The 27,251-nt window shown below is 40.3% G+C and overlaps 1 protein-coding gene across 3 annotated transcripts in view; it reads left to right on the top strand.

The window, feature by feature from the left end:
* VWC2 (von Willebrand factor C domain containing 2) overlaps positions 1–26,951 on the top strand; it is a 56,896-nt gene extending 29,945 nt beyond the window's left edge. For all 3 annotated transcript variants that reach the window (XM_071553004.1, XM_071553002.1, XM_071553003.1), the window contains exon 4: positions 26,481–26,951. In XM_071553004.1, the coding sequence (XP_071409105.1) occupies positions 26,481–26,632 (152 nt within the window). In that variant the 3' untranslated portion in view covers positions 26,633–26,951. The remainder of the gene's footprint in view (positions 1–26,480) is intronic.
* The last annotated feature ends 300 nt before the right edge of the window (positions 26,952–27,251 follow it).

Genomic DNA, 27,251 nt, shown 5'->3' with positions numbered 1-27,251 from the left:
TGTATTAGTATGTGACAGTGTGATAGTCAGGTATGCTGTCAGATGGTCAGTGACAGCTCTATCAAGTGGTGGAAATCAAGACAAAACCAGCAGCTGAGAGCTGGTGCATCATAGTTGTCATTTGTTTTCTCTGCAAGTCATCTTTGCATTAGTGATAATTAGAGGATATGTTGACTTGTTTGCCTGTGCTGTGAAGCTGATGCTTATTTGAAAAGGAAATAAAGTGACCTCTGAGAGATGTGGTGCTGGCTGCTCTGAACTGGCGTGGCCACTGTGGGAATCATGCACCCGGGCATCTAGGATTTCATATCTGTTCTTTGCTGTAGGTTTAACGTAATTTAAAATGAATGGAAAAATTGAAAGACGTGAGACAAAGAGGAAAGTGCAGTGGAAAACTGGATGCCATTAAACTGAGCACACACACATACCTCCCCTTAGAAAGTGTGCAGTCTTTGATGTCTTGGTTGTTTAGATCACATAGCATTAAAAATGAGATTAGAAACATGCTCGTTTCATCCATCATATCTCCACCATTGCAAGCACTTTCAAGTTGCAGTCAGTTAAGAGCTTTTAATGATAATGATCCAGTTATTTTCAAGACTTGGTAGTAAACCAATCATGTCCATAATTTAGGGGTTTAAATTAATGATTTCAGTTCTACAACTTGGTAAAAGCTACTGTAAGAAATAGGCACACCATATGACGCTCCATTGGCCAGACACCCTTTAATGATACCCTATTTCTGTTACAACACAAAGCATTAAAATTGGAAGCCTGTGAGTAGTTAGTCCTTTCATTGCAGTTCTCTTTGATTGTCATTATGATGTTCAAATCCTGCACGAAGGTCATAGTTAAGGTGTTTTCAACATCAGTGAATAGTTTTGAGTCTTTCAGAGGTGAGGAACCACACACTGCTGTTTTCCTATACAGTATGCTGTCATAGTTGCACTATTCCTTATTCTTTAATTTGATTTGTTAGAGTTTCTAATTACTTCCTTAAAAGTGAAGGGAGGAACTAAAATTAGTGTAAGATGAACATGGACTCTGCTAATAATCTTTTGGGGATGGTAGTGATCCTGGACAGGTAATATTGCTGATGTCGTCTCCGCAATAATTGCACATAATTATGTGCCCAATAGGAACTATTCTGAAGTAGTTTATCCCTGTTTTTGAGTTTTGAGGAGCAAGTAGTTCTATTCCTTGCAGGGATCAGACTTCACTGCTGCTCCTGGCTTCCTAGCATGACAATCCTGGTCTTAGTCCCGAGTTCTCAGTCAGACCTTGAAGATAATCTCTTGAACCAGGTAGATCTGCTGCTCCTTAAAACAGCTGCAGTTTCCTTTTAGGCAAAGGTTCAAGGGAAGTGGCTGAAGAACTAAGAATGAGTTAATCTGAGTTGTCCTCCTGTTCCTGTGTGTGCAGTTGTTTTTTGTTCGAGTATAGCACGGTCAAAACGGAGATACCTGTCACAGTGTGGGTGAGAGAGGGCTGTGCTAGCTATGTCAGAGAAAATGTCTGCTTGTGCTCTTGTTTATTTTATTTGGTAAGCGAGGCTGAGCTCTGTTTTGGTGTTTCTAGGTAGCATAGTGTTGGGTTTTTTTTAAACAAACAAAGAATGATTCATAATTAAGCCCATAGCTTTAAATTTCATCTTTCAGAACAAAAACTTTGTCAGTCTTTTTTGTGCTTTCCTTTGCACTGAGTTTTCATGCCAGATGAACCAAGGCTGTTTACTTACAGGGTCAGGTATTCAGCTTGCACTGTGAACAGGTGAATGTTGGCAGAGCTGAGTTCTCTTCAAAACAGCTTTAAAGTGAACCATGCTGAGCCAGTGGCTGGAGGACCCTTCCCAGATTCTGGTGTTGCTCTCCTGGAGCTGGTTAGAGGGCAGCTAGAGCACATGCATCTCTGCAACTTGAATGCTGCTTTAGAGTTAGAAAAAAAATTCCGTTGTTTCTAAAGCAGCATGGCACAGGAAATCCAGATCTTGTAAAAGCTGAAATTATTGTTATCGATAGTCTTTTGTTTGCCACTGTATTTTAAGATTTTAACTATGTCTGTATAATTTCTTCTCTGATTTATAGTATTAAGTAGAATACTATCCTTGCCTTTACACTTTCTGCAATGTATACATATGGCATAATATGTAGCAGTTATATGTACAGCAAATTCTACAATAATGCACTATATAATACACACAACATACAGTTATGTGTGTGTTCGTGTATATACATGTATATATGTGCATACACATATTCTTAGTTTTGAAAACTCTACTCCTGCAGTGGTAGTGGGTTTTGGTATAATTACAGTATCTCATTGACCAGGAGAGGGTGTAAGTTGTGTATGAAATCATCTACTTACAACAAGTTAATGGCAGGATCACAGTTGAGTCCCATTAGTAAATGTCCCCTGGTAGGTATTCTGTAATTGCTTTAATTAGTCTCTCTATTAGCTTTTCTGAGCAGAAAATGCTACTTCAAGTCTGCCATAATACATGGTAAATATATTTTAGCCCATACTTCTAATAGGATGTGTTCTCCACCAGACTGTTTTAGCCATTGAGCTGTAATCAGAAATTTCAACTTGTTATAGCCTGATAAATTTTGGGATTGGTTGTTTGTTTGTTTGGGGTTTTTTTGATTGTGCCTGTTTGTAGTTTCTGGATTGGCCTTGATGATCACCTCTCAGTGGTAGCCTAGGAGTGATGAATGCATTCTTACTAATGGCACACACCTATACATATATATGTGTGTGTGTGTGGCAGAGACAGTCTTACCTTATTTTAAAAAATTAATATAAGTATCTATGGATGATAATGCTGAAATGCCAGATGGAAACGAAATAATTCTGTGACTGATTTGGTAAAAAAGGACAGAGGTTCATTTCGAAAGCTCTGGGCTCTGTTCATAACTTGTTGGTCCTACCAGGAGGTTTTTGCCATGCAGGACCTGCTTCCAGTTGCCACTTTCTTCTCCTATATGCTGGGTCAGTAAATAGCCAATAAGGTTTCCTTTTGGCAAGGGAGAGTTTGCAGCAGTGTTAATTGGTAACAGTCATTGTGCTTTTAGGGATGTGGAGGTGGCATATGAATTTCTGGTTCCTTCAAGAGGACAGTGAAAGCACTGTTCATGGATAGGAACTTTTCACATAAAGAAAAAGAAGTGTATTCCCCAACAAATATTTTCCCAGTTGTGTACATTCTCAGTTTTCTTTGCCTGCAAGTGTCCTAATTGATTATCACACCAAAAAGGCATTTTGATCTGTCACTGCTTTGCAGATCTTGAAACCATATATTAACAGCATGATTAATATTTGGTTAATTTGTGTTGAATGTTCTAAATTTCTGATATTCTGGATGTTACCTCATTGAAGAGCCCGAGCAGACGGGCCTGTGTGTACACATTAGCTCTAACATGGAAACTGAACTGCGTCTGAAATGCATAGAATGAAGCACAAGCAAAGTCATTTGTATTGCAGAGGGGATTTGAGGATTTTTTGTGGTTGTTTTTGGCTAGCTGGGGGAACTCACCAAAGACATGGAGAAGCTTATTCTACAGCTCCTCTCTGTAGTGAGATAAGTTGAGCTAGCTTTCATTGACCCATTGAAGGTTCATGAGCCTTCAGTAAATGCTGATGATGTGATAGTTTTTGACCACTATTATTGTAACCTGCAGCTGTTTGCTTCTGTTGTGGTTTAACCCTGGCTAGTGGTAAGGAAGTACAGCCCAGCTGCTCCCTCACTTCCTTCCCTGTCCCCAGTGGGGTGGGGAGAAGAAGCAGAGAAAAGGTGGAATCTGTGGGTTGAGATCAGAACAGTTTGCTAATTGAAATGAAGTAAAATAGTAAGAAGAAATAATAATATTCGTAATGAAAAGTGGTCGATATGTCAGTGATCTTTTCAGGTACTAAATATCAGCCCAATATGCATCTGTGCTTTGGGTTTGTTCAGTACAGCATGCCCCTCAGCCGCCTTCCACGAGTGCTTTGGCAGACAAAATGGTATATCTGTGTCAGTTCCAAAGGCGATACCAGCATCTTACTCACTAGTGTCTCACCTTAATTCAGAGTTTTGTCAGGAGCTGAAATTGCACTTTTCATGCAGATCTGTGCAACTTACTGAAGAATATTCCATGAAGATATGTCCTATGGTGACACCAGCTGAACTTGCATCTTCTGTAATGTGACTTGTATTGTCCCACATTTGTAAAAATTTGTTGAGAATATAGCTGTGGAATAAATATGTGATGCACTTCCAGTAGCTTTATTTGTTTGGTTGGTTGTTCTTTTATGGCACAAAATCTTTGTTTTTACCAAGTGCCTAGGTGCCAGTAGAAGAGTGTGAGGCTGAGGAACACTGGCTTTCAGTACAACTTTTTTTTTTCCAAGAAACTTCAGTCTGTCTATTCTGCCTATTGCTGCTGTGAGAGCATGATCCAGCACAGAGCACCAATTCAAGCAGTTACAATCTGGCACATTGAGGAGGCTAAGGAGTGCCATCTGGGCCTGAGGAGCAGACTGATCCCTCGTTGTGTATTCCTCAAAGTGTTTGGACGAGTTCCATGTTGTGATCAAGACGGACAAAACTCATACTTCAAGAGCAGCCCTTGAGGTGCTTATTAAGTGCACTCACCAGCTATGTTTACACCTCTGGCTGGGTGAAACTTCCCTCAAGTTTTAAAAGTCCCTGGCCCGTACCTGAACTCATGCAGCTTAAGGGATGTGATGCTGCTTCAGATTTTGTACTATTAGTCTTCTAATTCTTCAAAGAATCTTTCTCTTTTAATCCTTCACATAATTCAAAAGACCTTTAATTTGTATATAGTTAGTTGCTAGAATGATTTGGCGTCTGTGCCTGTTTGCATCACCTACTGAGAGAGCAGAACCGAGAAACAAATGCTAGCCCAGCATGCCCAGTGATGAAGTTCTGAGCGATGACTGCTTTTCCCCTAACCTCTCATCTGTCTTTATAGAATTAATGTAGTTTCTGCAGGCAGTGTAAAGTTTCGATGGGCAGAGGGGAGTGATTTTTGGGAAGTTTCTTAAAAAAACAAATTGTATATGTTTTTTTTTTTCAGAAAACTATTTTAATGATAAAACCAGGGCCTCAGAGGTTTACTATCTTCAATCATATAGGTGCTAGTGAGACAAACATCTCAGATGACTACATGATGAGAATCATCAGCAGTAGAAATATTTGCAAATCCCATGTGCATCTGCTGAGAGCAGAGCTGAGGTTAATCAGCTTGCAAGCCATGCTTGTTTCTGCAGGTGGTCCAAATTGTCGGAAGGCTTCACCAAGACTACAAAGATTTTGAAGGCTCAGTGTTTGCCTTTTGCTGTTCTAGGCTGTGCAGAAAGATGAGAGAAGTGCAGAAGCTGGTCTGTATATAGTCTCTGTGTCATCAACTACCCCTTTGCCCTGGAAGAGGTACCTGGGGCCCTGTATGTTTCCATTTTTTAGTTCAGATTCCTCTAGCCATGGGTGCACTGTGAGTCTCAATCCAGCTCTTCCCTTTCAGTGGCACTGGTCACTGGGAAGGACTGGAGGACATTCTTGGCACACATGGGTCCCTGAAGAACTTGCAACTGGGTCTGGTGTAAACTCATGTTTGAGTCCATTTCAGAAGGTGTTCCAGAAGTGTTTTTAACCACAGGCCTCACCCTGATCCATTTCAAAGCCTGATTCGATTGTTCTCCCCAAATTGTCTCACAACACAAAAGAAGTATCTCTGCGCTGGACATTTCCTGCTATGCCAGGCTGTGTGTCTGATGCATTCCCTGTATCAGTTAGGCATCACTGCACCTGGAAGGTTTATCTCCCTCAGGCTGCAAACAGTTAGCTTTGCTTCTTTTCCATTTGCAAAGGTGCTGGCTATATGCAGAAAATTTAAGCTTGCCTTCAAAAGAAAAAACTTAAATTCGTGTTCTCATTTATAATCATATAGTTAATTACAATGCAGCAAAACAGCACTGGTCTACATTCTCAGCAAGGCCCTATTAATGCAAGTCGTTCAAGCTCATACTTTTTTTAAAAAGTACATGGATATAATCTGGTGTATAACAGCCATGGATCTGGCTCATTTTTCACATGCTGGGAACACTGCAAAACGTGCTCATACAAACCGCTGCTTTGCCATAGAGTTTCCTCATGACCTTGAAGAAAAGATTTTAGAACTTAATTATGTTTAAAATTATGAGAATCTCTTATTATGAAAAAAATTATGAAAATCTCTTCTCTCATCTGTTTTTTTCTTGCTTGAATAGGAATTATAGCAGGAAAAAATTTATTATACAATAATACATTGTATCGTGATTAAGGTCCCTGATAGAGCATGAAGTATTACTGCTCTGTATAATTTTCATATAAACAGCTGTTCCTACTTTTCAATTGCTGTCCATGCTGGTCCTCTGTCTTTGTGTGTGTGCACAGGTGCTTCATTTCTTACTGAACAGATAGGTAGTATTACATTTCCTAGTAATCTGAGCATGTGTCTGTGTGCATGCCACCTGAACACAGAACCAACAATAGAAGTTATGTGTACTATCTAAGACTAATCTATTAAACAAGTTGGGGATGGAGGGGAGTAGTCTTTCTTCTGAGTGGCAAATTTGAATGTGACTCCAGTATATTCTTACCAATGCAAAGTCTTGGTAGAATTTTGTTGACTTGGTGAGTTCATTGCCAATGCAATGTTCAATTGTAGATAGAAATTGATATCTTGTTTGGTCTTTGGAATCATTAGCACTGCCCATGGTGCACCAAGATCAGTGAGAGGACAAGCTGCTTGAGCCACAAGGTCTTGGCATTCTGACTGATGGTACATTTTACTTTCTTACGTGTGTTAAATCTATGTTGAAAGAAACTTAAATTATATCTATTAGAAGATGACAGATATCTGTCTCTTCCTTGAAAGTTCACAGGCTGCTATTAATGCCCTGAAAGGTGCTTTACAGTCTGCTTGACCTATGATTTCTGCAAGTACAGTTACTCTAAAAGCATGAATTGGGGAACATCAAAATAAATATATTTATAGTATACTAAAAACATAAATTAGCAATGCCCAAATGCTCATAATTATTCACTTTGTTTCCCTCGGTGTCATTCTTTCACGGAAAGGAGATTTGAGTTCTCCTTAGTTCACTGAACTTCTTTATGGTTAATAGCATGTGTGTGCACAGGTGCATCAAGACAGCCGTTTTTAGCAATGTGACATCAAAGTTTTGGGTTGGAGTTGCATATGCAACTTTTTTTCTTAAAACCTGTGGGGAATCTTTAGGTTCTGGGTGGTTTAGAAAAGTCTATCAAAATGCAGAATAAAACCCCATGAGCAATACGGATGTCATCAGCATTTAGTGTCTAAATTAGCAGCTCACTCTCAAAAACTGTAATAACCATAGAATAAAAAGTCATACAGCAAGGGACCCCCACAACTGTGAAGTGACACAGTATATTGGATAGAGAAAAAGAAATAATTAAAACTTTTAAAGGTTTTCAATATGCTACATATTGGGTAAGTCTTTAAAAGAAAATGTCAGCGATGCAAAAGAAACTATATTAAGTAGTTCTGTATTACCCCAGTGCTATCAAATTAAGCCAATGTATAGCCCAAATTAGAAACATGGAAATTTGCAAGAACCCAAACCTGTCATGAAAAAACGAGAAAATATATATTGTATATTGACTGAATATACTGACAATATATACTAGATTCCTGCTAGAATCTTAATATGACACTTCTGATTTCTGCTGAGGGAAAAACATCAAAAAAAACCCCTCTGTGAGATGCAAACTTATAGTTGTGGTTTAGAAGCACCAAAATGGCTGCAGTACTTTTGAGTCTGCCTTGAAAATACCTGGGAATGTTAGGGACAGCCAAGATGTTGAGACTAGCTTTTTTATCCATGTTCTCCAGGTGTGCAGGTGAATTCATGAAAACTGCAGCATACACGATGAGAAAGCAAGTCTCTCACTGGGATGTGGCATTCCTGAACTCAATGTGCAGCTCAGTGTACTTACAGTGCCTGTCTGAGAATGTGGTATAGGGCACCTTTCTGGTCAGGTCTCCTGGCTGTGCTTCAACAGGCAGCATGAGGTGATGTTACTCCACAACATATGGGGTCTCAGAAATCAGGAGCGGTTAAGGGCAAGAAAGAAAGCAAGGCAAATCTGACTGTATCAGGAAGAGATGGAAAGATTAGAGATGACAGAAAAATAAATGGAATGAGAACTTGTAGCTCTTTGCTTACAGTAATTTTATTTTATAAAGCCCAGGTATTAAAAGCTAGGAAAGTTGTTTATAGATGTTATTTCTTGTGTCTATATGGAAGGTAAGGGACTTAGATAGTAAGGAAAGTTCTAAGGGTGAAGGTGGGTGCTGTGACACATACAGATTGGCAGTGGGGTAGATTGGAGAAAACTTGTTTAGATATGAGGTGCTCTGATAGCTGCAGGAAGTGTGCTCTCAAGTTTTATTTGAGTTGCTTGAGCTCATTTGAAATCTTTTTAATGCCTTGGGCCTGGTTTCCATGACATGCTGACTTGCACATTCCTGCATAGGAATCTTGCTTGCTTGTTTCTTGCATTTCCTCACTTATTTTTTCACAGTTTTTTTTTACCATCCCCATTCCTCCTTGTTGCAACATCTGTGTGGTCAGGGTGCTCTCCAAAGCCTGTGTGGTTGAATGCCCTTGCACTCACTATCTTCCTGCAGTCTTTTCACAGAGCTTACATTTGAGAATCAAACACAAGGCAAAGAAGAATCTTAGGGGAGAAAAAGAAGCTTTTCCTAAAATCTTTCTTTTAACAGAAAGCAAACAAATAAGCCAAGCCATAAGAGGTTTGACTGCAATGGGAGTCAAATGTGGTCAGGTATGGCTAGTCAAGCTAGCCCTCTCCTTTAGACATTTTTTCTCATCCTGGAAGTGGAACCTGTGTTTTAATCAGAAACCTGTGTTAGAAATGGTCTTTTAAAAGCAATGTCATCTGCAGGAAGAACTTGCAATAAATTGGGGAAAAATAAGTGACTGAGTGCAGCTTTTAGAAGTTTCACTTTGAAAAGAAATGAAGTCTAAGGAGGAGAAGTGCCAAAGAGATAAAAAGCAAAGTTTTACTTCCTGCCTTCAATAATATCTGTCATTTTATCCTATTTTTAAAAGTTTTCCCCTTTCTGACTTCTCAGCATCTGCATTCAGTCATTACTTTTAAACACAATTTTATTTAATATGAATAAATTTGCCATAATTAGATGAAATAAGAGTCGCAGAATTACAGATGTAAATGTGTTTTAATTGCTAAGACTCTCTGCCCAGAGAAAAAATGACACAACATGCCAAGGCTTAAAATCTGATACCTAAATTTATGAATCTAGTTATTTAACCATGATTAGGGTATTTTTACTTAGTTCCAGTATCCTTTGACAGTTCAGGTGTTTGCAGCATTAGCCAAAGATGAAGGTGTGTTTAATTGTGTTTTTTATTCTTGCATTTTAAAGAGTTGTTGCTTCTGTTTGCCTATGATTCCCTTGTGGAATCTTATCTTTGCAACTGGGTAATTTTGCCCTGCTATTGGATGTTTTTACCTGTAACAGTGTTGCTAATATAGTAGAAATCAACTGATTCCATACTTAATGGAATACACTCCTTGATTTATTTTATTCCTTTATGTAATTTGTCTGGAATGATACAAATTCTATATAAAAGTTTTCATTCCAAAGTGCTTTAATCTATTTTAAAGCATTTGCATGGTCTTATTCATAGTGTTCTGGTCAAGACTTCCCTTAAAAAGTACTGTGGGTTTTTGGTTGTTTTTTCTTTGGATGGGGTTTTTTGTTTAGTTTTTTTGTTTGTTTTGTTTGCGGGGACGGGTTTGTTTGTGATTGCAATTTAGAAATAAAATGATCCCTTGTTAGTCTGTAAAATAATAATACTGGCAATATTATCTCTACAAACACTCTAGATAGAGTATATTGAAAGTTTCAAAGTTGACTAGTGTCTCTGTACTGCAATTTCATCTAAAGGACTTGGGTGATTTTTCCCTTTTTCAAATTATCACTTGGGTGATTTTCCCTTTTTCTATTCTTGTGCTTAAGAAAGTGAATCCCTGGCTAATGCTATAGCATGTAGTTCCCAAGGTATGATTTGAAGTCCTTGACTGGAAGGCACCATAAAGGGGAAGATCCTTATTACTGGGAACTGCAGCTGTTCATCCTCTGAATAATCCCTCTGCTGTCTCTTGCATTAAAAGAATGAGTCTAATCCAATGAAATTATTAAATGAAGGCTCAAAGCAAGCAAAGGGAAGTAGGTACTTTTTCATACACAGCAGAGTGTGACTCTGGAAGGCATTGCCATAGTTTCCCTGGCTGTCAAGAGTTTGCATGGATTTGAAAAATAGATACATTCATGAAAAGGAATTACAATAAAATAAAATTCAAGGAGCATGGGGGTCAAGATGTTCTTGTGTTGATTCCTGGAGAAGTCAGCATCTTCATCAGTGAACTGGTAACAGGGAGCATGCAGTTGATTTCCATGATTTTGGATGGTATGAAGCTCTTTTGTATAATCGAGATGCTCTACCAGCAGCAAACGTCTCCAAAAGTAGCTCACAAAATGCAGTTCAGTGTATGGTGATACCTGCAGGGTAAATAGCATATACACTGTTGCTGTGCTAGAGCAGGAAGCAGTGGTCACAGAGAGGTCTCTGAAATCCCCAACTGCATGTACAGTGTCAGACAACAAAGTCAATGAAGTATTACTCATAATCAGAAATACTGTCCATAATCAAGGGTAGTGAGAATAACATGGAGGGTGCCATTTTTTCCTCACTGATCACATGTGAGCACTGTGCAGACCTGGGCTCTGCTCTTGTGGAAGGCTGTAGCAGAGGTAGAGAAGGTGCAGAGAGGAGCAGCTGACCCACTGGAGGGAATGGGGATGGCTGATAGGAAGAGGGATTGGAAAGGCCTCTACTCTTCCTTTTGCAAAATAAAGATAGGAGGGGGCACTTTAGTAAGACTTTCAGTGTCTCATAGTCTGTGGAGAAGGTGAAATATTTGCCAGCCTCCCACAACACTACAATAAGCGGCTTTTTAGTGTTGAGTGGATACAAATACTTAGACAACTCTGTCACTGCAGAACCACCTTCTTAACTTTAGTGTTACCATGTGTGGGTTTGTTTGTGTTACAAATGTTACAGCCCTTAAAGCTCTTCTTACTGTTTCCTTCATCTCAAACACACCTGTGAAAGAGTTCATTTGTGTTTTAACTTTTCCTCACTGTTCAATGAGATTCGCTACTTCATAGTTTAATCGCGATGTCAAGTAACTAAAGCTTAGTATTTGGACTGTTAGACAAAGCCCTGAACGGTCTTCTAGAAAGAAAAACATTGATCATAATGATTGTAATAAATTTCCAAATCAGCACTAGGGCTCTGATTTGCAAGGTTCTGTGCAAAAAAATTTGCAAGAAACTGCCTCAGCCCTGAGGAGTTTACAATGCAGTAAGCAAGAAAAGGTACAAATAAGAAGAAAGGGAAATCAGTGAAGATATGACTCTTAAGCTGTTTGTTGTTTGTGGACTGGATCTCCTCTCTTCCAGTCTTCATGTATTCTGTTGTGGAAATGAGACTTCTTAAAACTCCTTCTGCCCTGATCAGTTCTCTCTCCTCTCTTCAAAACTCATGGAAAGCTTTTGTTCCACAAAGATTCCTTACAGAATCCATATTTTATGCATGTTAATACATGGATTTCAATGCGTATGCATAAATTACACACAGACTTGGAATAAAGAATGAGAAAAGAAATTACAAATCCATTAATGGTTGTAGACTTTACAAGTACATATTGTGCTACTAATGGTTCTGGTATCAAGTGCACAGGGAGTATTTGCAAATTAAGCCCCAGAGCAAGACAGGAATGAACCTGACCTTGCAAAAGGGGACAAATTGGAGAGCTGATGGTTTCTTCCTCTTGGGCTGATATTCCCCCTTCACTTGGACATCACTTCTTCCGCAGGAAACATCCCTTTTCTACGTCACTGAATCCCATGTTTTACAACACTTTGATTTACTCTATAATTGAGAGCTTCTCAATTTAATTTTGTTTTGTCTTCCAGGGAGGTTCACAAAAATAATAATTTGTATTCAACACCAACTTCCCAGGTCTTTATGCTTAGGCTGTGTATGTGACAGGTGAGCAGTGATCATTTTTATCACCATAGAGTAGAATACCCCAAAGCTATCACTGTAATCATGCCTCCAGTGTTTAATTGTTGGTTGTAGTGAATAATAACTTCATTAGAAAAGTAAAATTTAATTTTTAGTTTTGCCACTTTTTTATTACTTTACTACTCTTTTTCTAATGCACTAATCTGAGTTGTAAGAAAATCAGTTCAAAGTGTCTTGGGAATCATTTACAATTTCATAAGGCTCTGGTTTTGCCTGGGAAAAAAACAAACATAGCTTTCAGATAAACATAAAAGCACCAGCTGTTTTCTCCCAGAATTTTTATTTCCATAATAATTGCTTTTGGAGATAATTTTACAAGGCGAAGCATATAGTATATAGAAATATTTAAGAATAGGTTTACAAGAATTCTATTACTGTAAATGCAGAGACTAGTTTTCACGCCTTAGTATCTGCTTCATAAGAGGTCATATGTGTTGGGGCGGGCAGGTAGGATAAGAAAGTTCTAGAAAGCAGCCCAGCTTCCCAATGCTACTTTGACCATCTTGGGGGCCATTTCAGGAAGCCAGTTAGATTTTTTTCAGGACGGAGTTTTCTAGACAATTAATGTATTGAGAGGCCTGATCTGATTTCTTACTTTTCCTAGAGCATCTTTGCAGAGCTTGACGGCTGCTCCTGTGAATAGGCACTTCAGTAATGTTGGTAGTGCCTGCCTTCTCACATGCTTAGTGCTTTGGCTTAGTAGTAGGATGTTTAAATAGGCCAGCCCCTGACTGGGAATATCTTGTCTCTTCCTTTCCTTCTTAGACAAGCAGACATCTTTGCAGCCGCCATTATACAAATTTTGCAGCCTCCATTATACAAATTTTGTCTTAGATTGTGAGTTTGTGTTGGCTAGAAACAGAGGTCTGTACATGAGCCTTGGTGTTTTTTGTATTCTGCTCTCTGACTGGGATGAACTGTTGAATCTTCCTAGTCAAAACAGCCCTCACTGTCTTGTTATGGTTGGTGACTAAATAGGGAGACCAGATCCATGGATACCTCTTACCAAGTTGCAGTGAGTGTGCTGAAGGGAACATGTGGCTTGTCATCCTTACTTTACATGTCTTTCACTAGACCCTGGCCCAGCTGACATACATCTGTGTACCTGCAGATCTGGCTGCTCTAAGGAGGTTGTGCTCTTCACTGTGCCCTGCCCAATTTCATACACCTGTGCAATGGAAAGAAAGAGCATGCACTAGCAACATCATGAGAGAATAACACTGTGCTATCAAATTATGGTCTTTGCTTTGCAGCATGTAGGAAAATAAATGCTGATTAAGACATAAGAAGTTAAGAAGTTGAGCAATATTATATGGAAAGTTTCTTTTGAGTAGTGTGTATCCTTTTATGTCTGCCCCTGTGAGTGACATGAAATTCCTGTGCTGCTGCAGTTCTCTTGGATAAAAGGATTTATATAACTCATTGAGGCAATCTTTGCATTTAACAAAGCTGATTCCCATATCTTTCATGATTTATGTCTCTCACTTCAAATCCCCTGCCTTTCCATCTCCACAAAAGGTGATTCCTTAAAATAATTTTGCCAGTTACCTAGCCTGCTTTCCTGACTTCTCCCTTCCTGCTTGAAATCCCACTAATTTGGTTTCTTCAAACATCAGTGGCTTCCTACTCCTTTACCTGTGCAGTGGATCACCCTTCCATCTTCTGGTTTCCCACTGTTTCTACTCCAAAGCATCTCTGTTTCCCATTATAGATTCATCAGTTGTGTGAGGGTGATGCAGACAGAAGCAAGAGGGAATTAACTTCTGATAGCAATGAAGTTTCATGTTGCAACTTAATATATTTAGATTACAGAGTACCTGGCTCCTTTCTAAACAGCTGACTTCAGACATGGTCCTAAGTGGAGTATGTGAAGTGTCCTCAGGAATGGTATCTTGTCTCAAATTTGCAGCTCTGACTTTCTGACAGTTTCTGATCAACAGAGTACTAATTACTATTTGAGGCTCCCCTTCCTATGCTGAGTATTTTTTTCGGTCCAAATGTTGTTTTGGCATTTCAGTGTTTATTCTGTGCAAGACCCTGATAAGGTAAGAAAGTGATACTATGAGCCCATGTCAGAAATGGGGCTGAAATGCAAGGAGAGTGCCTGTGTGGGGACAACTTGCAGACCAGACTAGTGAGCCGCTGTGGCAGCATCTGTCTGCAGGATGTGCAAGGGCTTGTCTCAGAAGTGCCCCTTCCTTTCCCTCTCTACATGGGGTCCACAGATAGCTGGCTTGGACCAGATCCTTCATTTTTAGGTGTCAGGGTTGTGTGCCTATCCCCAGGACTGTGCCTGTCTAGGAGAAGTGTTCTGAAGCAGGGACCAATGCCAAACTTTCCCCAGGTCATATCGTGGTCAGCCATGGGAACAGGGCTGCACAGGGTGTCCTGCTTGGGGTACCAGGGGCAGGAAGAGTGTGCTCTCACAGCAACATTTTTCTGGTGTTTTCTCTTTGGCTTCCTCCACGGGTACAAAATACAGTCTTTCCAAAGCAAGCTGTCTAAGGGCTGTGTTTCATAACCACCAGGGGAAAATCATTAAAGGGGATGAAAAGGTAGAGTTATTGATTGAGCAGCATGGAGGGCAAAGCATAACCTCTCTTTTTGCTCATAAAAATACTGTGATTTTTCTCTGTTGTAGAGTAACTTAGGTGCATCATAAAGCTGAGAAGGATTTTTTTCTTACAAAAACTTAGTTCTTTACAGGTATATTCAGATAGTAGAAGTATCACATTAAAACAATTAGGAATTACAACTGTATATTTTGTAAATTTTCACACATGAAGAGAGTGATAATTCATTAAGACTGGTGAGTAAACAGGTTCTTTATTTGTTCATTCTGATTCCCATGCATTACACCTGTTTTTTTACAAGCACAGGTTTTTATTTCAGGCAATGAAGCTAACAATGCACAGCAAAGGGTGTTGTTAGAATTTGTTGTTTTTTAAAATGATGAATGACCTCTATAATTATACTTCATACATTCGCACAGATTTCTGCCACTTCTATTAAAAAACAGGTACCATTTTTCTTGTTTTAGGAGGAAGATTATTGGAAACATTGAAAATAAGAAAGGTAGAAGGGGGAAAGAAGGTGGTCATTCTTCGGTATATATTAAAGAAAGTGCTTTGTGGAACAAGGTTTTTTTTAAATGATTTGAATAAGAGTTGTGGTGGGATTGGGCTTGGCCAGGTACTTACCTTTCGTAACTCAAAGGAAATGGATAAAATGAGCAAAAAATCACAGATACAGTCCAGAAACTGCCACAGGACCAAAGTCTTCAAGTACGAAGCTGAGTAGTTCAGATGTGACAGACCACTTATTTCTGTTACTGCACAGACTTTATTCCCTTTAACAGTCTTAACCTCTGTTACCTCTTTCCACAGCTGTCAATGTTGCTCACAGGTTGTCTGTATGAGAGAGTTACACAGATGTCTGAGACCCCAAACCACAACTCCTTCTGTGATGCCTTTTTCTAGGATGATGCTGCATTCAGGATTTTGACATAAATAATTCTCAATAAGAAAGTTAACCCCTGGTTTAACTGTATTTAGTGTATGTGTTCTAAAATGGGGTGAAAAATAGCTGATGCTTGACTGGTAACATTTTGTTGGTTTGATTGATTCCCTGTAGTAGTAGGTAGCCACTGGCCATCCTCACATACCATATTCTCACTACCCTATGTGTTATAGTGACTGGAAAAATATACTGATTTAGATTCACTTCATTGCTAAAGCAGCATTATACTGTGCTTTGGTACCACTTTAGCTTTTGATTTAGTTGAAGTCTTTAGGGATTTTCCCAAAATAATTCTCTAAATCTTTTCCTTCATGCATTTATCCTACATTTAATCTGCATATAGTCAGGACATACAAAATCCTGATGGTATGTGCATTATTGCCTGAATTACTGTACACATCTCTGTGACCTAACTAACCTGCATGATAGATGCTACAGCCTAGCAGTGCTGCAGTGTTTCTGCTAATTAAAACATGCTCTTAGTGTTTGCAGCAAATCTCTGAGGCATTAAATTACTGTCCTGTAACATGTGCTTTTGGAAGAGCAGAGTCTACTTAAATTTGTGTAACAGGTTTTTTTATTATAACTTGTTGAGAATCTTTCAACAAAAGCGTTTCACCTGGCTGACTTAGTCTGAAGGGTAAGCTGATGTTTGCCAGTGTAAAGAAGATGACTTAGTACTGAGCAGGTCTTCCACCAGGCCCCCAGTAACCCCGCCAAGCCCAGCAGGGTCACTGGGATGAATAAACAGCTTAAGAAAGGGAAGGATTAGCCCAGTTAACCTCAACAGCAGAACTTTTAAGCTCCCATGCTACGAGTGTTGGGGCAGTCAGACATCTCACCCTGCTGCAGCTCACACAATGTCCAGTCACTGTTGCCAGTCCCCACAGTGCCTGGCAATGCTTCTGCAGTAATAGAGGGAAAACTTAGTGATGTTTTGGTTTGTTTTCTTAGATGTGACTGCCCTCTCTGGGTTTCAGAAGTAATTTCCAGTAAGTAGCCAATGCTTTTGTTGTGTACCCTGACTCCCATGGAGTCCCTGGGCTGCTCTCCACTGTGAGCATCTCTGCAGAATGCTGCGCCAGAGGTCATGTCTCAGACCAAACCACTGTCCTCTCTTCCAAGCTGGCCTTAGCCATGGCTGGTTCGTTGTGTAGCCCGGATGGTGCAGGGGAGAGCAGAGGGAGAGCTGCAGGATGCACAGGCAGGCAGCTTTCTGCAAGCATAACATCAATGAAAACCTGGTCCCAGCAGGCAAGGCCAGTGGTCATCAGGCTGAGGAGTACCATCCTCTGAGTATGTCTTTCTCCCACAGCATTGTCCTGGAGAAATTGGTGGTTCATGGCTTGGACCAGTGCACCATTCGCTTGATAATAAATAAGCAGGATGGCCAGACACTGAGAGTGGCTGGTGGTGAATGGAATTACATACCGTTGGTGGCTGGTCACCAGTAGTCACCCAAGGCTCAGTATTGGATCCAGTCCTTTTCAATATCTTTATCAATGACCTGGACGAGGGGATCAAGTACACCCTCAGCAAGTTCGTAGACAACACCAAGTTGGGTGGGAGTGTTGATCTGCTGGAGGAGAGGAAGGCTCTGCAGTGGGATCTGGACAGGCTAGATTTATGGGCCAAGACCAGTTGAATGAGGTTCAACAAGGCAAATGCTGAGTCCTGCACTTGGGTCATAATAACACCATGCAGTGCTTCAGGCTTGGGGAAGAGGACTTGGAGAGCTGCCCATCAGAAAAGGACCTATGGGTGCTGATATCTGGCTGAACATGAACCAGCGGTATACCCAGATGGCCAAGAAGGCCAATGGCATCCTGGCTTGTATCAGGAATAGTGTGGCCAGCAGGACCAGGGCAGGGATTGTCCCCCTGTGCTTGGCACTGGTGAGGCTGCACCTTGAATCCTGTGTTCAGTTCTGGGCCTCTCAGAGTCCAGAGAAGGGCAACAAAGCTGGTGAAGGGTCTGGAGAGTAACTCATATGAGGAGCAACTGAGGGAGCTGGGGTTTAGCCTGGAGAAAACAAGGCTCAGGAGAGACCTTATTGCTCTCTAAAACTACCTGAAACGAGGCTGTAGCCAAGTGCAGGTCAGTCTCTTCTCCCAAGTAACAAACAAAAGGATGAGGGGAAATGGCCTCAAGTTGTGTCAGATTTAGGTTGGATATTAGGAAAAATTTCTTAACTGAAAAGGTGGTTGTCAAGCATTGGAACAGGCTGAGTCACCATGCCTGAAAGTGTTCAGTAGGCATGTGGATCTGGCCCTGAGGGACATAGTTTAGCGGTGGACTTGGCAATGCTGGGTTAATGTATGGACTTCATGATCTTAGAGGTCTTTCCCAACCTAAACAATTCTGTGATTCTGTGTTATCTGAGGCATCTGACATGATTTGTCCCAATGCATTCAAGCCTGGTATCTCTAATTTCCTAATCATCTGGGTGGTGACTGATCTGCAAGAAAGCTGAGCACAAAATCGATGCACGGCTTGCTGGCTTCTAAGTGTTTATGTAATTTTCTGTAAGATACACACAATGTTCAGCTCATGTCTAATTGGTGCCATTTCTGGATGGAATACAATGTTCCTTTACAAGTTGTAAGACCTTTGAAAATCATTTTAAGTAGCCTAATCAAGTCTTTCTGTATTTTCTCTGATAAAGGAAGTTGTCTGATGTAGTTTATTTTTATGGTACTAAAGCCTCATGTTTTAATTGGGCACTTTTATGCTCCAAGGCTTTCTGTTTGTGGTATTGGATTGTGTAGTGTTCGTTGTTCCCCTGCTTCGTTTTGTTCAGGACACAAAAACCAGATATATGAAATTCTGTGCTATGAATACACATGAAAAACTAAGAAGACGGCAGCAGTGGCAGGATTGACTGTTCCTTTCCTATAAGCCATTTCTATCTGTGAATGGAGTAGCAGAGCTGAGAAGAAGCAGTGGTGGCTGTGGTGGCTTTGTTTCATGTAATGTGGGACTTTTTGGACACTACTCTGATTTCTAGGACTGGGGCCAGAATAAGACATTCGTCAATGTTGCTGTCACAAATGGTAAATGGAAAAGTAAAACAACAGAACATGCTCATAGACTGGGCTTGTGAGTCTCAAGCAGAATATTAAAACCCAGCTCTTAAGTATATTATAGCTGATCTTATCTTCTATATTAAGGCACATACATACACATATATGCACACAGAGGCTACAACAAGTGCCAGAGCTTTTATACGCATTTTGCCACAGCAGTGCCACTGATGATGTGGTCATCCAATTTAGTTACAGGAGAATTTCTCTGGGCTTTCTTCTGTCTGCCAGCTCACAGCAGATGCTGCTATACACATCCTTCTAAATTAGGTGTAAAATGTTATTTTTAATTGTTTCTTCCAAACTGTCAGTTCCCTGTGCATCTAACAAAATATGACCTTAAGAAGGGGAGGGGTTTCATTATTTTAAAAGCACCAAAGCTCTGTCTAGCAGGAAAAAAATGATGCTTTCATGAAAGGTTGCACATTGCATACACTGCCTTTTTGTTACTTCCCATAGCAGGTAAGAACAAAGATAAAACGGATTTTTCTTCTCTTTGTCATACCATGTATACACACATTTACTGGAAGTCTGACATGGTTCTCGGGCCGCCAGTATCTTAAAGCATTGATAAACTATGGAAATAGTACATGGTTTTTCAGGGTCTCAAATTGCCTTTTAAATTGGGTCTACCTGAATCCTTCTGTAATTGAACACTCTCCTTCAGACTTGATTCCTAGCTTCTAAAGGTACCAAGGCAAGTAAAAGGTGCTTTGGATTAGGAGAAGTCAGAATCATGGCAGCAGCAGAGGTGATTAACTTATTTTTGTGAGAGAATGAGTCTGCTGTAATCCTGGTCACAGACTACTTTTGCCAGCTGCTTTTTGTGCTTTATCTTCTGAGCTGACATTTTTCAGGAGATAGATATATGAGATATATATATATATACATATATATATATATATATATATATATACACATATATATATGTATATACATATATATATGTATATACGTGTATATATATGTATATACACATGTGAGGGAAACAAAATCAACCCAGGGAGATACAGACCCTTTAGAGAGATCAGAGATTGGAAGGGCACAAAGTAGATACTGATACCATCTCTGGAGAAAGTGATTATATTTGATAGAGGTGAGGAAGATAATGCCTGCATCTTAAAAATATTGCTTCTGCGGTGCTACGTGGCACAGCAGCCTTATTTTAATGTCTCACCATGCTGTGTTACCACATTTTGAAACCCATCTCAATAATCTAAGCAGGTGACAAGGCACTTTGTGTCCCAGTGTGCTGGGAGAGACACACAGCCAATGTCTATCAGCACTTGGCTGTCCTAGCTTCCCAATGCAATTCTAAAGAGTCCTTGGTTTTTTACTGTGGCATCCCAGGTCATCTGCCACGGCAGACAACTTGAAATGCAGGCAGGTATCTAGTCTGCATATTCCAACTCAGTGTTTCATTAGTCTCTCTGGCATCTGCAATAAATCTTGAAGGAAGTCTCAAAATGTCAGGAAGAAGAAAGATCTGAGGGAGGGAGGGAAGGCTTTGCTTTCCCCAGCATGTTCCTGAAATTGCTGAGCAACAGAAACACTCTTGCTGTACATGGAAGACTGTCAAGTAGCGTTTCTGAAAAGCGAAACTTTCCTGTAGTGCAGAAGGGCAACTGTGGCAGAATGACAGCATGGACTCGCTGGACAGACATCACTTTATTCTAATGATCCAGGACTTTTATACTATTCACTTTCAGGTGGGAGTGATTAAGCCAGTCAAGGCAGGGCACAGCTGCAGGTCACACGTTCACCACACTCACAGCCAGCCGATCACAGACACACAGACTCAGGAGTTTCAGGCTACTCATTTGCACCCCACACATAGCTGAGACCCCAGCTCTGTCCCTGGACAGTAAATCAAGGCTTTAGATAAAACAATACAAGGTTATTCCAATGTTTCCCAGGCCTTCTTGATTTTCTTCTTTTTAGTTCTTATGCTGGCTTGCTACAGGCAGAAGCAGATTTAACTTGCGTGCCATGATACGTTTATTTTATAAGATTTCTCTCTGGTATAAAATTCGTAAGTGTCATGAAAATGTTAGCTTAAGTTTTTCATCAGGGGTCACAACAGAAAGTCAAAGGTGAGGAAGTGGAGGGAAATGGGTAACAAAACAGGAAATATCACTGTGCTACTGTACAAGTCCTATACAAGTCCATGGTGTTTCTATAGCTTATGTGTGGTGTGTAGGTCTGGTCCTCACAGCCCCAAAAGGAGGTAGCAGAACTGGGAGAGGTCTGGGGAGGTCAGCAGGGACAAGTGAGTATGCAGAACTGGCTTCCTCAGGCTGCAGGTGAGGTGAGGAGGGAAGGGAAGCATGGTACAGGTCAGTAAGCTCATGAACAGCATGGCAAAAATGGGGATGGTTTTTACTGCCTTTTCCACGATGAGGAATACCAAGTTCAGGTAGTGGGTGGACAACAACAGAAAACTGTTCTATCCCATACACAGGAGCTGTGGACTTCCTTGCCACCAAATGCTGTTTATTTGGGTTCAGCAGGATGTTGGAGAAGTTAATCATAAAGAAATCAATTAACTCCATCCATTAACTTCATTAACTCAGCTAGCAGGAGCCATTTACAAACTTTCTGACTCAGAAAGTGCTGGAAGCAGAGAACACGTGCTGGCTCTCTCCCCTTATACTTCCTGACTGCTGCAGGTGTGGGTGGACCTCTGATCTCCCCCAGCACAGCTGCTTGTAGTGTAATGTCATGGCTCTCAAGACTTCCAGGGCAAAGTGTAGGATCTGTCTTTTCCTATTGTAATCATTGGAAATGCCTCCGTGGAAATTGAGGTTATGTAATTTACAAAGTGTTCCAATACCACAGGAATGCATGCCAGAAAACTGCCAGGTTGGATGGGGCTACTGTCAGGTACCTTAGAAGTGGCCTGTTTGACTGCTGCAAGGAGCTACTAAAAGGGCAGCTGTGAGGAATTTTAGTACAAACCAGAGTCCAAAGCAGTCTTACATCAAAGTGGTGTATTACAGAGGTTGGCACTAAAGTTCTAATTGGCAAAAATCTGCTCTGACTAATTCTTCGGGCAAACACATCAGCTTGCAGTTGAACATCTTTTGTATGAAGAGGAGTTGTAGAGAGTCAATCCTGAAGTTGTCAAGATTACAGGTGCTGTTGCTTCTGTAGGTGAGTGGCTTGGACATTCTCTCCTGGAAATTGGCATCAACTGTTTTCTTCCAAGAGAACAAAATTTTCATTTTAATTAGATAGTTGCCTTTGTCAATGCTGAAGCATAACATACGTCATTGGAAACTTTTCACAGTATCAGTGTAAGGATTTAAAAAAACCCAAAAAAACAATAGCAGCCTTTACTCAATAACATTTTGAAACTTTTTAAGGTTTTAAGCTTTTCAGAGATGAGGATCCCATTGTAATCTCTCAGTGAACTAACCACCAAATCTGCCTTCATAGTTCCTTAGATCACAGTATAAATGTTTCTTTTGCAAGCTAGGATTCACTGTTTTCATATGCATGGAAGCTGAGAGCTGCATGCCAGTCTGGTGCTCAGTGTGAGAAGTGAGGATTTGTACTGAACTTGCCACTTTGAGACGTTGCTGCAATGGCAGCAACTGTGTCTTAGCCCTGGGAAAGAAATCTGTGCTGATACCAGCTTGGGTATGGCTCAAGTGGAGTCTGACTGCACCAGTTTTATACTTCAGGAAAACAAACAATGTCGTGGGTGATTTCAAGCTGCACTCAGAATTGATACAATATGTCATATTGAATTTTCTGCCAGATTTAAGAGTGATATAGCAAGATCTTCATCTGCTGTGAAGATGTGCAGCACCATTGACTGCCTTAGAGCTAGATAAGTGTATTCATTTGGAATGGAGCCCAGGGGGTTTGTACTGTACAGCGAACAAGCCAGTGCTGCACTGAAGAAGTACCAGGTGCTGAAGGTGGGCAGGGTAGTGGTGTTGCCAGGAGCTCAGAAACCAGGAAACCTCCTTTGTAGACCAAGAAGAAATTTAATTCTCCTGTAGCAGCACCATCTAGGGAGAAACTCCACCACTGCTTTGGGATTGAAATGGCCTGATTTTCTTGGAAATTCTTTTCATATCCTAAGTCAGGTAATTTTGCAAACTTTAAAACCCAAAAATGGCTCAACTTTTTTGATGGGAATCTGAAAACTTTGCTAAATCAATATAAACTGCCCAGCATTAAATAAAGCAGTAGTTTCAGCAACTGCCATGCCTTCTGTGTAGCTTTTCCACTCTGAATGTTGAGGAAGCTTAGTTGACTAGAGCATGGTGCTAATAATAACACCAAGGTCACAGGTTCAATCCCTGTACTGGCCATTCACTTAACAGTTGGACTAGATGATCCTTGTGGGCCCCTTCCAACTCAGAATACTCTGTGATCCTGTGAAACACGTGCTTTTGCCTCCCTCTGCTAAGGGAGACTGAGGAAATAACACTCAGTTTTCAATACCAGCTTATGTGTGCCTGCTGTGCCTCGTGGCCCTCCCACTGTCTGCTCAAAATCTTCAGTTCCTCAGTTTCCCCACTGTCCTTTCAGGCAGGCAGATAATCATTAGCATCTTCATCAGCACCATCCCTCTGACTGGCAGGGGCCGGGGAGGGGCTGACAGGGCAGCCCTGCACCAAAAGTCCACCTTGCTGTCCCATGTCTATCCTGTCACTGCAGACTGGTCACCTCAGGCCTGTCTAGCCATGTAAGTGTGGGCCCTGTGGCTGCTCCTCAGAGGAAAGGGAAAGGGGTGAGCAATGCCTGCTGGGTGGGAAAGGAGTCACAGAACACTAAGAGCCAGGACTAGCTCATACAGCTTCAAAATTGAATGAGAGTTTGGGGTGAATCTCAGATGATTTTTCCCTAGCAGTCAGAGAGTTTGGAGAAACTATAAAAGGAGAGTTGTGGAATTATTTCCCCATGTTTGGACACTATATTGTACTGACATTTATGTGCGTGATGTTGCAGTAATACAGTCAGTTCAGCCTTTTCACTGATGACCTTTTCTGTAACATTAACCACAGTATTGTGTGCACGTGATATTGCAAAGAAAAAGGTGAGGGCAAGAATACCAGTGGACTGTTGCCAGTTGAAGTACTATATAAGGTTTGCAGTTACAGTAATGTTGGATGCACAAGCAGGACCAGAAAATAGACATTTTTCTATAGAAAGTTCTATGATACTGAAAAAACATTTGTTGCTGTCATTTATTTTTGACAGATTCCTTTCTGAAGTACGTGGTTATTGCTCTTCTGTAGATTTACCCAAGCAATGACTTTCCCCAATATTAAGTAGTTTAACTGTTGAGGTCTAACTTGTTGTATCTTTACATTTAATACTCTGATGTTAGAAGGACTTGTCACACATGGCATTAAGGTGTTGCTAATTGTGACTGGAGGCATTTGCATTCTAAATCTTAGTGAATTATATTATGGCCAGTTGCACCATTTTTACTTCATTCACTGGTTGGTTTTTATAACCAAGTATAACCTGTAACATTTACTTTTCCACAATGAAATAAATCCTGCACGGGGGATTGACATCACTTTTGTTCCTCTGGTGCCTTTTACCTAGTGTTTAAATTTCAAGTCGTCTTGTACATTTCATACAAATTCTCCATGGAAAGCAGATTCTGCTTTTAATATTTTAACTCTTTATATCATGTAGCTTTGTAAATCACTGTTACAGGCCAGCATGTAAAGCATTCAGGTATCTTTACCTAATGTATAGGTAAACTCATCTTGGGATGAAAATTTATTAGGTGCAAGAAAAATACTATATTTCACTGAAACAGAATTATATAGATTAGCATTCAAATATGTTAAACACAGTTCCACTGAGAACAGCGTAGTTCATGCTGTTTTTTTATCTTGGCTGAAAGCCGAGGCACCTCCCAGTGTGCTGTGGGACCCAGGAGCATGGCTGCCACCTGAAAGTCCTCCTTCGTCCATCCAACCCAGTAACACCTTCCATGGATAGACTGAGGGGACTGAAAACACAGAAGTATCACAGTAACATTAGGATAGTAAAGAAGGTGATTTTACATGAGATACATGTATTTTGCTATCCATTCTGCATCAAAAGCCTTGAATGGGCAAGAAGCCACCCAAAACTGTGGAAGAAGACACATGTTAAGTGTCAGCAGTCAGTCCTAAAACTGGAATAGGATGCCCAGAGAAATGGTGGAATCACTATCCCAGGAAGTGTTCAAAAGGCACATGAATGTGCCACTTGGGGGCATGGTTTAGCAGAGAACATGGTGATGCTGGGTTAACAGATGATTTCAATGACCCTAGAGGTCTTTTCCAACCCTAGTGATTTTGTGATTCTCTGTTTCTATGAAAACAAAGTATGTGCTTAAATATTTAGAATATTAAGGGGTGCAAATTTTTGCAAGTCTTGCCATTCTCCTTTATAGGATGTCTCTTCAGTGAGGAAAGGCCTTCATTATGGCCAATTTGGCATCTGATTCTCAGGGTGTTGTGTCAGTACACAAAGACATAACCTGTTCCAAAAAGATAACTTTTAAAACTATTTGTTTGCTTTAAAATGTGCTGCACACATTTCTGTAGAAGAAGAAGTCATGCTCTTTGGCATCGGTTTTAAGAGTAGAACTCCAGCAATAGAAAACTAAGGCCATCTGCAATATATTTACTTGTGTGGCAAACAAGTTGGATGTCAGTAAGCGTTTTGCACACTCATAGCCTTTAAGAATTTCAGCAGTGCCAGATCTATGTGTGCTGGCTCCTGATAGACATTCTACCTGGATGGTCAGTGGTACTAAAGTGCCGTGTGTGCTTATTGAATGGAAGGGCAGAGTTCCACTGAGGACATGAGTGTTTAGATAGATGATTGGAGGATTTAGTACTGCTTTACAAGTGTGTGTGGGTTTTCAAGGCAGAAATAGGCTTCTTTTTTATCAGAAATGTAGATAATGCAGCCCTCACAGCCTTCTACAGGAGAGAGATGGGAGGATGTCACCTTTTGAAAGAACCAGATTTGTCTTCTGTACATTATGCTGGTGGGTTTTTCTTCTGCCTCATCCTTTGAAATGAAGGTGTTTCAGTGTACTATGGAAAGAGACATTTGTAGGCTTGCTGACTTACATGAAATGGAGTATTTCTTTTATACATGAAAAGTGTCTTCATTCAGAAGAGGCTGGAGCTATTCCAGTCTGTAGAAAATGACTATATTCTCACAAAATGGAAAATAAACTAATCTGATCCTTTGATTACTACACTTACTATAGTGCTTGTTTCCAATGGGGAAAGACTAATAACATTTATAATCAGCTCTCTAGAAGCTTACAGCAGCACTGTTGCATTATCAATAGCTGGCATTTTCTCTAGCTTAAACCTGTATTGATCTGTTCCAACTGTGCATGCCCAGGCTTCTGTAACAGTTCCATGTTTGACAGAAAGGCTTTATTGCACCTTCCCGTGTGGAGGGCGGGACAGTCCATACAAAAATATCCAGCCCCTTTGGAGGGCAGGGGCCTCTTGTTCTGTGATGCTTTTATGCCTTGTGCATGATGCTCATGTTCATGCAAGTGTTACTCACTTTGCATTAGGTTTTCTGTGCCCAGGACTAAAACTGCGCTAGGCTGGATTACAGTGTGCTACTGGTATAACATAATGAACTCTTTCCTTCTTTTAGGCCCAAACTGCTTTGCAGAAACCCTTGTCATTCCAGCAGGCCGGGAGGTGAAAACTGATGAATGCACTATATGTCACTGCACTTACGAAGAAGGCACTTGGAGAATTGAAAGGCAAGCAATGTGCACTAGACATGAATGCAAGCAAATATAGGAGTTCTACAAATCTACGTACTTTTCGTGGTTTTTATAAAATATCTCACAGCAGTGAGCACCCTTGGTGACCCAGGAGAATCTGAATGAGAAGATTCTGGCAAGGAGCAAAGAATAAAACACTGGTATTTTGTTTTTCAAAGTAACATAATACTGCAAGACAAACAAGTGCATATATTTAAAACGTTTGGACATAAGAATACCTGTCTTAAATGTGTTATTTTCACAGTGAGTACACTAAAATACACTCTATAAAATATTCTATGTATTTCTATAATATCATTATAGAGCTTAAAAATAAATGTTTTATATAGACAATACAGATTGAAGTACTGTATCATTGCCTCTCCTGTTGTATACATGCAGCATGGCTAAAACATTACATTTCTGTTCTAATTTCACCATATGAGGGTTTTCTTGCAGGGTTTTTTTCATTTTGTTTTGGATTTGGGGATTTTTTGCTGTGTCATATTTTGAGTTTAGTGCAGCAGGAAAAAGCCAGCGTGTAACAGAACTTTGACATTCCCACTTTTGAAAAAAAATGGAGTAGAATATGTTTTCTGAGAAAGTGTGTTTATTTATCAATGTAAATATGCTTTAATGTAGAGGTAAGTCAGCTT

Source organism: Pithys albifrons, chromosome 4 (assembly GCF_047495875.1).
Source record: "Pithys albifrons albifrons isolate INPA30051 chromosome 4, PitAlb_v1, whole genome shotgun sequence".
NCBI lineage: Eukaryota > Metazoa > Chordata > Aves > Passeriformes > Thamnophilidae > Pithys > Pithys albifrons.
The sequence above is the reverse complement of the archived record's forward strand: the minus strand, read 5'-3'. Positions and strand labels throughout refer to the sequence as shown.